Source organism: Salmo salar, chromosome ssa13, assembly GCF_905237065.1.
Source record: "Salmo salar chromosome ssa13, Ssal_v3.1, whole genome shotgun sequence".
Classification (NCBI taxonomy): domain Eukaryota; kingdom Metazoa; phylum Chordata; class Actinopteri; order Salmoniformes; family Salmonidae; genus Salmo; species Salmo salar.
This window is the reverse complement of record NC_059454.1, coordinates 8,635,677-8,649,076: the sequence shown is the minus strand read 5'-3', so window position 1 is coordinate 8,649,076 and position 13,400 is coordinate 8,635,677. Positions and strand designations below refer to the sequence as shown.

The 13,400-nt window shown below is 52.0% G+C and overlaps 1 protein-coding gene across 1 annotated transcript; it reads right to left on the bottom strand.

Annotated features, from left to right (window-relative positions):
• Window positions 1-649: 649 nt before the first annotated feature.
• On the bottom strand, window positions 650-13,155 carry si:ch211-150o23.3 (uncharacterized). The gene is made up of 7 exons (XM_045692871.1): window positions 12,378-13,155; window positions 11,758-12,144; window positions 11,173-11,481; window positions 10,743-10,859; window positions 10,345-10,542; window positions 1,707-1,859; window positions 650-1,357 (listed from the first exon to the last, which is right to left on the bottom strand). Exons 1-7 carry the CDS (start codon window positions 12,409-12,411, stop codon window positions 1,317-1,319), a joined length of 1,239 nt encoding a protein of 412 aa, XP_045548827.1. The 5' UTR covers window positions 12,412-13,155; the 3' UTR covers window positions 650-1,316.
• Window positions 13,156-13,400: the final 245 nt, after the last annotated feature.

Here is a 13,400-nt window from a genome sequence, read left to right as displayed (position 1 = left end):
AAAGCAAGAATCCATTATCCTTGATGTTGCCCCCTGTTAATTTACTGTGCTGTCTTTTAATAAAATGAAATGATTTAGACTAATAGTGTAAAAAAACAACATTAACAAGAAACCTAATTAATGTTTCACAGTCAAACTTTCAGTCTTAGTACCAGTATCAAACTTTTAGCCTGGTCCCAGATCTGTTGTTATTGTCTCACCAACAGTGGCAAGTCAGCACAAACAGATCTGAGACCAGGCTGTCAAACTACTCCATTCAGGAACGGAGCTGACAAGCCTAAGTGAATCTTTCTTCAGTCCAACAAGTGTCCACTGTTCTCTTGTTGACCATCAGTCTTATTCAACCATAATTTAAAGGTCCAACCATACATTTAAAATGTGATTTTCCTGTGTTTTATATATATTTCCACATTGATGCTTGAATAATACTGTGAAAATGATGAGAATGCCCTTTTAGTGTAAGAGCTGTTTGAAAAGACCACCTGAGATTTCAGCCTGTTTTGGTGGGATGGAGATTTGACCTGCCTGGTGACCTCACTAGGGAGTATATTAGTTAATAGACTAATAACTAGTTCAGTTTTCTGCACTCAGACCACTCCCAGACACTCCCAGAAAAAATGATTGCTTGAGAAATTCTTTGACAAGAAGCTATTTTTGATCATTTTATTTGAAAACAAATCAACAGTAAGGTACTTAATTGTTACCCAGAAATGATTTGATATCGAGATACAAAACAGCTTCATTGGATATTTTAAATTATTGGAACACAGTGCTCTATTTCATGTCCATAATTATCATTCTGTAGCTGGCATGAGAACTGCACCAGAAAGGCCAATGTGTCCAAAAAGGGTCATTATAGTCATTACCCTTTTCATTGTTGATTGTAGTGTTTATTACAGTGTACCTGGTATATAGATGATGACCTAACAATTACTCTATCTACAAGTGCTGCTGTCATGTTCTAATGCAGGATTCTACCAGATACTACTAGTAGATGGCGAGAGACTGAGGCATGTCATGTTCTAATGCAGGATTCTACCAGATACTACTAGTAGATGGCGAGAGACTGAGGCATGTCATGTTCTAATGCAGGATTCTACCAGATACTACTAGTAGATGGCGAGAGACTGAGGCATGTCGTGTCGATGTCTCCTTTGTAGTGTTTTGGTAACTTGGTCTTGTGGTGTTCTTCATCGGTGCTCCAGAGCCATCCTTCAGGAAGGTTTGTCTGCTCAGGAATGTCTCTCCATGGTTCCATCTTTATGGTTCTCTCACAAACACATGGTCCTTCTCCAAATATACAGCAACTTCCCAACTCACAATTTTATTGCTAAGGCAACGTAAGTGTTGTCCACACCTGTTGGTCAAATCAGACATGTAAATGGACGTGTCAGTGTGTTCATGGTTATACAGGATGATTCTTCTAAATGACCTTGACAGTGTTAAGCGAAGATAGCCAGGAATATAAAACTGATATGTTTTGTTTCACCATTGTTTCTAAGCATATCAGTTTGGATTCCAGCAGGGTTAGGGTCAATTTCAATTCAGGAAGAACAATGAACTTCCTATTCTCTTCAATACTTTTCATGGAAGAAAATGTGGAATTGGCTTTACTTTCTGAATTGACTGGAAATGGAACTGACCCCAACTTGGATTCTAGGCTAAAGCTAGGAGTGGGAAGGGAATTATACATGAAAAGGACTCACAGGTTCTGGTCTCTCTCTCTAGCTCCAAGGGTTTCTTCTCCCTCTTGCAGAGCACTCTGGCAACGATGATGATGATCATGAGGAGAGCCACGAGGAAGGTCAGAGCAGACGCCAGCCAGCTGATCACCATAGGGCTCAACACTGGGTCTGGGTCTGATGAGGGGGCACACAACCCAGATGGACAGACAATATGAGAAGTGACACATGTTTTATATCACGGTTTATATCTTCCAGGTCTGATGAGGGTGGACACAAACAAACATGAATATATGTATTGCTACCACCAGATGGACAGACAGTCATTATATGAAAGTATAAACAGTTTACATTAGAGTTTATATCATATAATTCATTACAACTAAACACTAGATCATCTATTTGTATGATCATCTGTGTTTCTTTCGCTGCATTAGAATTTAAGAATATGGTAATCCATGACAACAACAGCAAAAAACATTCAGATAACCGTTCTATATCGATAAATAACCTTCATGACACCAATCCACAAGGCCTGAGGTGGTGCCCTAGTAGCCTGACCTCATGACACCAATCCATAAGGCCTGAGGTGGTGCCCTAGTAGCCTGACCTCATGACACCAATCCATAAGGCCTGAGGTGGTGCCCTAGTAGCCTGACCTCATGACACCAATCCACAAGGCCTGAGGTTGTGCACTAGTAGCCTGGCCTCATGACACCAATCCACAAGGCCTGAGGTGGTGCCCTAGTAGCCTGACCTCATGACTACCAATCCACAAGGCCTGAGGTGGTGCCCTAGTAGCCTGACCTCATGACACCAATCCACAAGGCCTGAGGTGGTGCACTAGTAGCCTGGCCTCATGACACCAATCCACAAGGCCTGAGGTGGTGCCCTAGTAGCCTGGCCTCATGACACCAATCCACAAGGCCTGAGGTGGTGCCCTAGTAGCCTGGCCTCATGACACCAATCCACAAGGCCTGAGGTGGTGCCCTAGTAGCCTGGCCTCATGACACCAATCCACAAGGCCTGAGGTGGTGCCCTAGTAGCCTGACCTCATGACACCAATCCATAAGGCCTGAGGTGGTGCCCTAGTAGCCTGGCCTCATGACACCAATCCACAAGGCCTGAGGTGGTGCCCTAGTAGCCTGACCTCATGACACCAATCCATAAGGCCTGAGGTGGTGCCCTAGTAGCCTGACCTCATGACACCAATCCACAAGGCCTGAGGTGGTGCCCTAGTAGCCTGACCTCATGACACCAATCCACAAGGCCTGAGGTGGTGCCCTAGTAGCCTGACCTCATGACACCAATCCACAAGGCCTGAGGTGGTGCCCTAGTAGCCTGACCTCATGACACCAATCCATAAGGCCTGAGGTGGTGCACTAGTAGCCTGGCCTCATGACACCAATCCACAAGGCCTGAGGTGGTGCCCTAGTAGCCTGGCCTCATGACACCAATCCACAAGGCCTGAGGTGGTGCACTAGTAGCCTGACCTCATGACACCAATCCACAAGGCCTGAGGTGAGGCCCTAGTAGCCTGGCCTCATGACACCAATCCCCAAGGCCTGAGATGAGGCCCTAGTAAGCTGGCCTTGGATATGTTTGTGTTGTCTTGGCAACTCAACAACCATAGGAGTAGGCCATACAGCACAAACACATCTGGAACCAGACTACTGCCCTAGATGCTGACTAGCAGGCCCTCACCTCTGATGGACCAGACTACTGCCCTAGATGCTGACTAGCAGGCCCTCATCTCTGATGGACCAGGCTACTGCCCTAGATGCTGTCTAGCAGGCCCTCACCTCTGATGGACCAGGCTACTGCCCTAGATGCTGACTAGCAGGCCCTCACCTCTGATGGACCAGGCTACTGCCCTAGATGCTGACTAGCAGGCCCTCACCTCTGATGGACCAGGCTACTGCCCTAGATGCTGACTAGCAGGCCCTCACCTCTGATGGACCAGGCTACTGCCCTAGATGCTGACTAGCAGGCCCTCACCTCTGATGGACCAGGCTACTGCCCTAGATGCTGACTAGCAGGCCCTCATCTCTGATGGACCAGGCTACTGCCCTAGATGCTGTCTAGCAGGCCCTCACCTCTGATGGACCAGGCTACTGCCCTAGATGCTGACTAGCAGGCCCTCACCTCTGATGGACCAGGCTACTGCCCTAGATGCTGACTAGCAGGCCCTCACCTCTGATGGACCAGGCTACTGCCCTAGATGCTGACTAGCAGGCCCTCACCTCTGATGGACCAGGCTACTGCCCTAGATGCTGACTAGCAGGCCATCACCTCTGATGGACCAGACTACTGCCCTAGATGCTGACTAGCAGACCCTCACCTCTGATGGACCAGACTACTGCCCTAGATGCTGACTAGCAGGCGCTCACCTCTGATGGACCAGACTACTGCCCTAGATGCTGACTAGCAGACCCTCACCTCTGATGGACCAGGCTACTGCCCTAGATGCTGACTAGCAGGCCCTCACCTCTGATGGACCAGACTACTGCCCTAGATGCTGACTAGCAGGCCCTCACCTCTGATGGACCAGGCTACTGCCCTAGATGCTGACTAGCAGGCCCTCACCTCTGATGGACCAGGCTACTGCCCTAGATGCTGACTAGCAGGCCCTCACCTCTGATGGACCAGGCTACTGCCCTAGATGCTGACTAGCAGGCCCTCACCTCTGATGGACCAGGCTACTGCCCTAGATGCTGACTAGCAGGCCCTCATCTCTGATGGACCAGGCTACTGCCCTAGATGCTGACTAGCAGGCCCTCACCTCTGATAGACCAGGCTACTGCCCTAGATGCTGACTAGCAGGCCCTCACCTCCGATGGACCAGGCTACTGCCCTAGATGCTGACTAGCAGGCCCTCACCTCCGATGGACCAGGATACTGCCCTAGATGCTGACTAGCAGGCCCTCACCTCTGATAGACCAGGCTACTGCCCTAGATGCTGACTAGCAGGCCCTCACCTCTGATAGACCAGGCTACTGCCCTAGATGCTGTCTAGCAGGCCCTCACCTCTGATGGACCAGGATACTGCCCTAGATGCTGACTAGCAGACCCTCACCTCTGATGGACCAGACTACTGCCCTAGATGCTGACTAGCAGACCCTCACCTCTGATGGACCAGGATACTGCCCTAGATGCTGACTAGCAGGCCCTCACCTCTGATGGACCAGGCTACTGCCCTAGATGCTGACTAGCAGGCCCTCACCTCTGATAGACCAGGCTACTGCCCTAGATGCTGACTAGCAGGCCCTCACCTCTGATAGACCAGGCTACTGCCCTAGATGCTGTCTAGCAGGCCCTCACCTCTGATGGACCAGGCTACTGCCCTAGATGCTGACTAGCAGGCCCTCACCTCTGATGGACCAGGCTACTGCCCTAGATGCTGACTAGCAGGCCCTCACCTCTGATGGACCAGGCTACTGCCCTAGATGCTGACTAGCAGACCCTCACCTCTGATGGACCAGTCTACTGCCCTAGATGCTGACTAGCAGGCCCTCACCTCTGATGGACCAGGCTACTGCCCTAGATGCTGTCTAGCAGGCCCTCACCTCTGATGGACCAGGCTACTGCCCTAGATGCTGACTAGCAGGCCCTCACCTCTGATGGACCAGGCTACTGCCCTAGATGCTGACTAGCAGGCCCTCACCTCTGATGGACCAGGATACTGCCCTAGATGCTGACTAGCAGGCCCTCACCTCTGATGGACCAGGCTACTGCCCTAGATGCTGACTAGCAGGCCCTCACCTCTGATGGACCAGGCTACTGCCCTAGATGCTGACTAGCAGGCCCTCACCTCTGATGGACCAGACTACTGCCCTAGATGCTGACTAGCAGGCCCTCACCTCTGATAGACCAGGCTACTGCCCTAGATGCTGACTAGCAGGCCCTCACCTCTGATGGACCAGGCTACTGCCCTAGATGCTGACTAGCAGGCCCTCACCTCTGATGGACCAGGCTACTGCCCTAGATGCTGACTAGCAGGCCCTCACCTCTGATGGACCAGGCTACTGCCCTAGATGCTGACTAGCAGACCCTCACCTCTGATGGACCAGTCTACTGCCCTAGATGCTGACTAGCAGGCCCTCACCTCTGATGGACCAGGCTACTGCCCTAGATGCTGACTAGCAGGCCCTCACCTCTGATGGACCAGGCTACTGCCCTAGATGCTGACTAGCAGGCCCTCACCTCTGATGGACCAGGCTACTGCCCTAGATGCTGTCTAGCAGGCCCTCACCTCTGATGGACCAGGCTACTGCCCTAGATGCTGACTAGCAGGCCCTCACCTCTGATGGACCAGACTACTGCCCTAGATGCTGACAAGCAGGCCCTCACCTCTGATGGACCAGGCTACTGCCCTAGATGCTGACTAGCAGACCCTCACCTCTGATGGACCAGGCTACTGCCCTAGATGCTGACTAGCAGACCCTCACCTCTGATGGACCAGGCTACTGCCCTAGATGCTGACTAGCAGGCCCTCACCTCTGATGGACCAGGCTACTGCCCTAGATGCTGTCTAGTAGGCCCTCACCTCTGATGGACCAGGCTACTGCCCTAGATGCTGACTAGCAGGCCCTCACCTCTGATGGACCAGACTACTGCCCTAGATGCTGACTAGCAGGCCCTCACCTCTGATGGACCAGGCTACTGCCCTAGATGCTGACTAGCAGACCCTCACCTCTGATGGACCAGGCTACTGCCCTAGATGCTGACTAGCAGACCCTCACCTCTGATGGACCAGGATACTGCCCTAGATGCTGACTAGCAGGCCCTCATCTCTGATGGACCAGACTACTGCCCTAGATGCTGACTAGCAGGCCATCACCTCTGATGGACCAGGCTACTGCCCTAGATGCTGACTAGCAGGCCCTCACCTCTGATGGACCAGGCTACTGCCCTAGATGCTGACTAGCAGGCCCTCACCTCTGATGGACCAGACTACTGCCCTAGATGCTGACTAGCAGGCCCTCACCTCTGATGGACCAGGCTACTGCCCTAGATGCTGACTAGCAGGCCCTCATCTCCGATGGACCAGGCTACTGCCCTAGATGCTGACTAGCAAGCCCTCACCTCCGATGGACCAGGCTACTGCCCTAGATGCTGACTAGCAGGCCCTCACCTCCGATGGACCAGGCTACTGCCCTAGATGCTGTCTAGCAGGCCCTCACCTCTGATGGACCAGGCTACTGCCCTAGATGCTGACTAGCAGGCCCTCACCTCTGATGGACCAGGCTACTGCCCTAGATGCTGTCTAGCAGGCCATCACCTCTGATGGACCAGGCTACTGCCCTAGATGCTGACTAGCAGGCCCTCACCTCTGATAGACCAGGCTACTGCCCTAGATGCTGACTAGCAGGCCCTCACCTCTGATGGACCAGGCTACTGCCCTAGATGCAGTCTAGCAGGCCCTCACCTCTGATGGACCAGGCTACTGCCCTAGATGCTGTCTAGCAGGCCCTCACCTCTGATAGACCAGGCTACTGCCCTAGATGCTGTCTAGCAGGCCCTCACCTCTGATAGACCAGGCTACTGCCCTAGATGCTGTCTAGCAGGCCCTCACCTCTGATAGACCAGGCTACTGCCCTAGATGCTGACTAGCAGGCCCTCACCTCTGATGGACCAGGCTACTGCCCTAGATGCTGTCTAGCAGGCCCTCACCTCTGATGGACCAGGCTACTGCCCTAGATGCTGTCTAGCAGGCCCTCACCTCTGATGGACCAGGCTACTGCCCTAGATGCTGACTAGCAGGCCCTCACCTCTGATGGACCAGGCTACTGCCCTAGATGCTGACTAGCAGGCCCTCACCTCCGATGGACCAGGCTACTGCCCTAGATGCTGTCTAGCAGGCCCTCACCTCCGATGGACCAGGCTACTGCCCTAGATGCTGACTAGCAAGCCCTCACCTCCGATGGACCAGTCTACTGCCCTAGATGCTGTCTAGCAGGCCATCACCTCCGATGGACCAGGCTACTGCCCTAGATGCTGTCTAGCAGGCCCTCACCTCCGATGGACCAGGCTACTGCCCTAGATGCTGTCTAGCAGGCCCTCACCTCTGATGGACCAGGCTACTGCCCTAGATGCTGTCTAGCAGGCCATCACCTCTGATAGACCAGGCTACTGCCCTAGATGCTGTCTAGCAGGCCCTCACCTCTGATAGACCAGGCTACTGCCCTAGATGCTGACTAGCAGGCCCTCACCTCTGATGGACCAGGCTACTGCCCTAGATGCTGACTAGCAGGCCCTCACCTCTGATGGACCAGGCTACTGCCCTAGATGCTGTCTAGCAGGCCCTCACCTCTGATGGACCAGGCTACTGCCCTAGATGCTGTCTAGCAGGCCCTCACCTCTGATGGACCAGGCTACTGCCCTAGATGCTGTCTAGCAGGCCCTCACCTCTGATAGACCAGGCTACTGCCCTAGATGCTGACTAGCAGGCCCTCACCTCTGATAGACCAGGCTACTGCCCTAGATGCTGTCTAGTAGGCCCTCACCTCTGATGGACCAGGCTACTGCCCTAGATGCTGTCTAGCAGGCCCTCACCTCTGATAGACCAGGCTACTGCCCTAGATGCTGTCTAGCAGGCCCTCACCTCTGATAGACCAGGCTACTGCCCTAGATGCTGTCTAGCAGGCCCTCACCTCCGATGGACCAGGCTACTGCCCTAGATGCTGACTAGCAGGCCCTCACCTCCGATGGACCAGTCTACTGCCCTAGATGCTGACTAGCAGGCCCTCACCTCCGATGGACCAGTCTACTGCCCTAGATGCTGACTAGCAGGCCCTCACCTCTGATGGACCAGGCTACTGCCCTAGATGCTGTCTAGCAGGCCCTCACCTCTGATAGACCAGGCTACTGCCCTAGATGCTGACTAGCAGGCCCTCACCTCTGATAGACCAGGCTACTGCCCTAGATGCTGTCTAGCAGGCCCTCACCTCTGATGGACCAGGATACTGCCCTAGATGCTGACTAGCAGGCCCTCACCTCTGATAGACCAGGCTACTGCCCTAGATGCTGACTAGCAGGCCCTCACCTCTGATAGACCAGGCTACTGCCCTAGATGCTGACTAGCAGACCCTCACCTCTGATGGACCAGGCTACTGCCCTAGATGCTGACTAGCAGGCCCTCACCTCTGATGGACCAGGCTACTGCCCTAGATGCTGTCTAGCAGGCCCTCACCTCTGATGGACCAGGCTACTGCCCTAGATGCTGACTAGCAGGCCCTCACCTCTGATGGACCAGGCTACTGCCCTAGATGCTGTCTAGCAGGCCCTCACCTCTGATGGACCAGGCTACTGCCCTAGATGCTGACTAGCAGGCCCTCACCTCTGATGGACCAGGCTACTGCCCTAGATGCTGTCTAGCAGGCCATCACCTCTGATAGACCAGGCTACTGCCCTAGATGCTGACTAGCAGGCCCTCACCTCTGATGGACCAGGCTACTGCCCTAGATGCTGACTAGCAGGCCCTCACCTCTGATGGACCAGGCTACTGCCCTAGATGCTGACTAGCAGGCCATCACCTCTGATGGACCAGACTACTGCCCTAGATGCTGTCTAGCAGGCCCTCACCTCTGATGGACCAGGCTACTGCCCTAGATGCTGACTAGCAGGCCATCACCTCTGATGGACCAGGCTACTGCCCTAGATGCTGACTAGCAGGCCCTCACCTCTGATGGACCAGGCTACTGCCCTAGATGCTGACTAGCAGGCCCTCACCTCTGATAGACCAGGATACTGCCCTAGATGCTGACTAGCAGGCCCTCACCTCTGATGGACCAGGATACTGCCCTAGATGCTGACTAGCAGGCCCTCACCTCTGATGGACCAGGCTACTGCACTAGATGCTGTCTAGCAGGCCCTCACCTCTGATAGACCAGGCTACTGCCCTAGATGCTGACTAGCAGGCCCTCACCTCTGATGGACCAGGCTACTGCCCTAGATGCTGTCTAGCAGGCCCTCACCTCTGATAGACCAGGCTACTGCCCTAGATGCTGACTAGCAGGCCCTCATCTCTGATGGACCAGGCTACTGCCCTAGATGCTGACTAGCAGGCCCTCACCTCTGATGGACCAGGCTACTGCCCTAGATGCTGACTAGCAGGCCCTCACCTCTGATGGACCAGGCTACTGCCCTAGATGCTGACTAGCAGGCCCTCACCTCTGATGGACCAGGCTACTGCCCTAGATGCTGTCTAGCAGGCCCTCACCTCTGATGGACCAGGCTACTGCCCTAGATGCTGTCTAGCAGGCCATCACCTCTGATGGACCAGGCTACTGCCCTAGATGCTGACTAGCAGGCCATCACCTCTGATGGACCAGACTACTGCCCTAGATGCTGTCTAGCAGGCCATCACCTCTGATGGACCAGACTACTGCCCTAGATGCTGTCTAGCAGGCCCTCACCTCTGATGGACCAGGCTACTGCCCTAGATGCTGACTAGCAGGCCCTCACCTCTGATGGACCAGGCTACTGCCCTAGATGCTGACTAGCAGGCCCTCACCTCTGATAGACCAGGCTACTGCCCTAGATGCTGTCTAGCAGGCCCTCACCTCTGATAGACCAGGCTACTGCCCTAGATGCTGACTAGCAGGCCCTCACCTCTGATGGACCAGGCTACTGCCCTAGATGCTGACTAGCAGGCCCTCACCTCTGATGGAGATAGGGAGCGGTTGGCTCTCCCGGGACATGAAGGTTCTCCCGCCCAGCTGGACCTTGTAGAGGCAGTAATAGTAGCCCTCGTTGGAGCGCTGTGCGTTTGAAAAGGTGAAGGTGACCAAGGGAGAGAGGGCAGGCAGCGACTGTCGTACTGTGCCGTTGGAACGGATCAGACGCAGCTGGAAAGAACCTTAGTAAGGAAATAAGATAATATGACTAAATAGCTACATTTATAAAAACCTATGTACTGCTTGTTCTTGGCTCTATGGACCGTTTTCCCGTGCACAGCTTAGCCCAAGACTAAAAAGCTTGCTGACTGGAGAATCTCAATTGATATTACTCCAGGACTCGGCAAATTGTAAAATGAATCCAATAAATTAATCAAGTTACCTCCAGGGTACTGCTGCTCGGTGGAGCAAGTGATGTTGAAGCTGTGGCCTTTGATGACAGAGCCTGTGGGAGCCTCGATGGATGTGTTGTACCAGTGCTGAGGGGTGTGCAGCTCCACTGGCGTGATGCGAGGGAAACAGGGGTTGGGGATCAATATGACTGTCATTGAGTTACAGGATAGATCCAAATAAGTCACAGTCAAGTCATTTTTGTTTCTGGAAAAGATGTCAGGACTTCAGACAAAACCAAAATGACAAAAGATGAGAGTAAAGTGTTTAGTAAGGAGAACATGTTTTGAAAATGTAGTGAAATGAGGAGGTACTACTATCTATCCTGAACATATTAAAACTGAACTTTAGCGCATACCGTAGCAAAAAGCTTTTGTTTTCTTCCATTTTATATCTAACTGAATAGGACCCAGATAACTCACCCACAGTGATGTTGATAGAGTTGCTAGGTGGAGAGCTCAGCAAGGAGGAGGGAGAGCTGCCCTTGATCCTGTACAAACAGCTGTAGCTGCCCTGGTGGGTAGTCTCCAGGTCTGACAGAGTCAGCTCCACCCTGGTCTGGGCAGAGTCCACCCTCTGAGTCACCAACGGGGTGGCTATGCCCCTCTTATACAGGTGGAAGTCATTCAGGTGGTGGCCCAGTAGCACAGTACAGCTGAAGCGAACCGCCTCCCCAGCAGAGAAGACAGTGTGAGGGGAGAGCAGGGACAGGGTGGGCATCAACAGTGTACCTGTAAGGGACAAAAGGTATGTTATATAGATCCATTAGGATAGTTCCTAGCCACATACATTGTCTCAACAAAAACAAAAAAACACAATCACAACCACACGTATATTATCAATTGTTAATCGTTACCATTGTTCATATGTATTCCAACATGGAAATGTTTTCTGTCCCATAACAAATCCTCACTATTATAGGTGTCCTTGCCTCCTGTAGCCTGGGGATCTGTTTAAACAGTTTCAACAGATCTGGTACCAGGCTATCCTCCTGGCCTCAGTCTCACCTGAGCATTTCACCCCAGCGTCATTATTATGGGTGCAGGTGAAGTAACTGTGGAGGACCCTGGGACATCGCGTCAGGCTCGCCTCGTGGCCAGAGCACTGGACGTGCCTCAGCCAGATCTCTCTGGAGCCCCTGCCAAACGCAGCTCCACGGAGGGCGTTCTCGGCCAGCCCACAGCCCATCTCAAGGCACACCACGTCAGCCTCCCTCAGGTCCCAACCGTGGTCACACACCGTCCCCCACTGGTTCCTCTGGAGTACCTCCACACGCCCCGAACACTCACTGTCCCCATTGACTAGCCGGATGAACGACACGCCATCTGCAGAGGGTATCATTTTGAGCAATTCACCGTCTGCATTGACTCCATCCCAAGTAACAAGAGCACAGCCTGTATGGGAACAGCATAACGAAGAGAGGAAAACAGTACATTAGAACTATAAATCATGAAAATAACTGCTGAGGAGTCAATGCTACAGTACAAAGCAGTACCTTTACAGTCAAGGTTATGATACTTGCTCATCACATCAAAGAGCACATTGAAATACTAAGCTAGTTCTAGAATGAACAAATTACACCATATAATCATCAGGCACTGAGCAAAACATTTAAATCATCTCTGACCTAGCGTGCAAATGACAAGGAGAATCTTCAGCATCTTTGTCACGGTTCCATTTGACCGCGAGTCGAGAGATGATGATGATGATGACAGCTCGATGCGATTTTCTGGGGGAACAGACTACTCAAAATGCACCGGACAATGGAGTCCTTCAACTTGACACCACTATATAGCTGGCTGGTTAACAAGCCAAACTATCGCGGCGCAATACTAGCCTAATGATTTCGGTGTGCTAGCTCGTACAACTGGCTATAGCATACCTGCTCGCGTCAGCTAACTAGCTACATTCCTTCATACGTGGTTAGTCCGTCGCGGTCCTTCTTTTCACACTTAATAACGGATATCAAACATGTTAACATTTTAAACGGAGAACACTACCCTCTGTCGTTAAAATGAATGTCCATTCAGATATCAAACTTTTTTTGAGAGAAGGCGAAGATGACGGTTAAAAACGAGCTAGCTAGCCTGCTAGCTCACTAGCTAGCATATAGTTACTCTAGTTAGCTAATGGGGTGGATGGCGTAGCTATAGTTAACATTATAGATACATTATTCTTTATCATCCATACATAATCACTTCAAGGGGTTCGGTAAATCCTTAAAAAAAAATGTTTTTGTTTGTTTACGAAAACTAGCTAGACACATGTCCGTGACGCGTTATATTTACGTCATCAGACAACGTATGGAAGCGATTCCCAAACCTTCCATCACACAGAGAGATGAACCTGGAGAAGGTTCCCCTGATTCCCCTGTTCACAAACAGAGCCCCAGGACAGCAACACAATTAAAGCATAAGAAAACAAATAATTACTTGACACATTGGAAACAATAAAAATTAAAAAAAACAAGCAAACTGGAATGCTATTTTGCCCTAAACAGAGAGTAAGTACACAGTGGCAAAATACCTGGCCACTGTGACTGACCGAAAATGAAGGAAAACTTTGACTTTCCACAAAGTGACCCAGTGAGCCAGTCAGCGAGCATAGCCTTGCTATTGAGAGAGGCCTCTGTAGGCAGACCTGGCTCTCA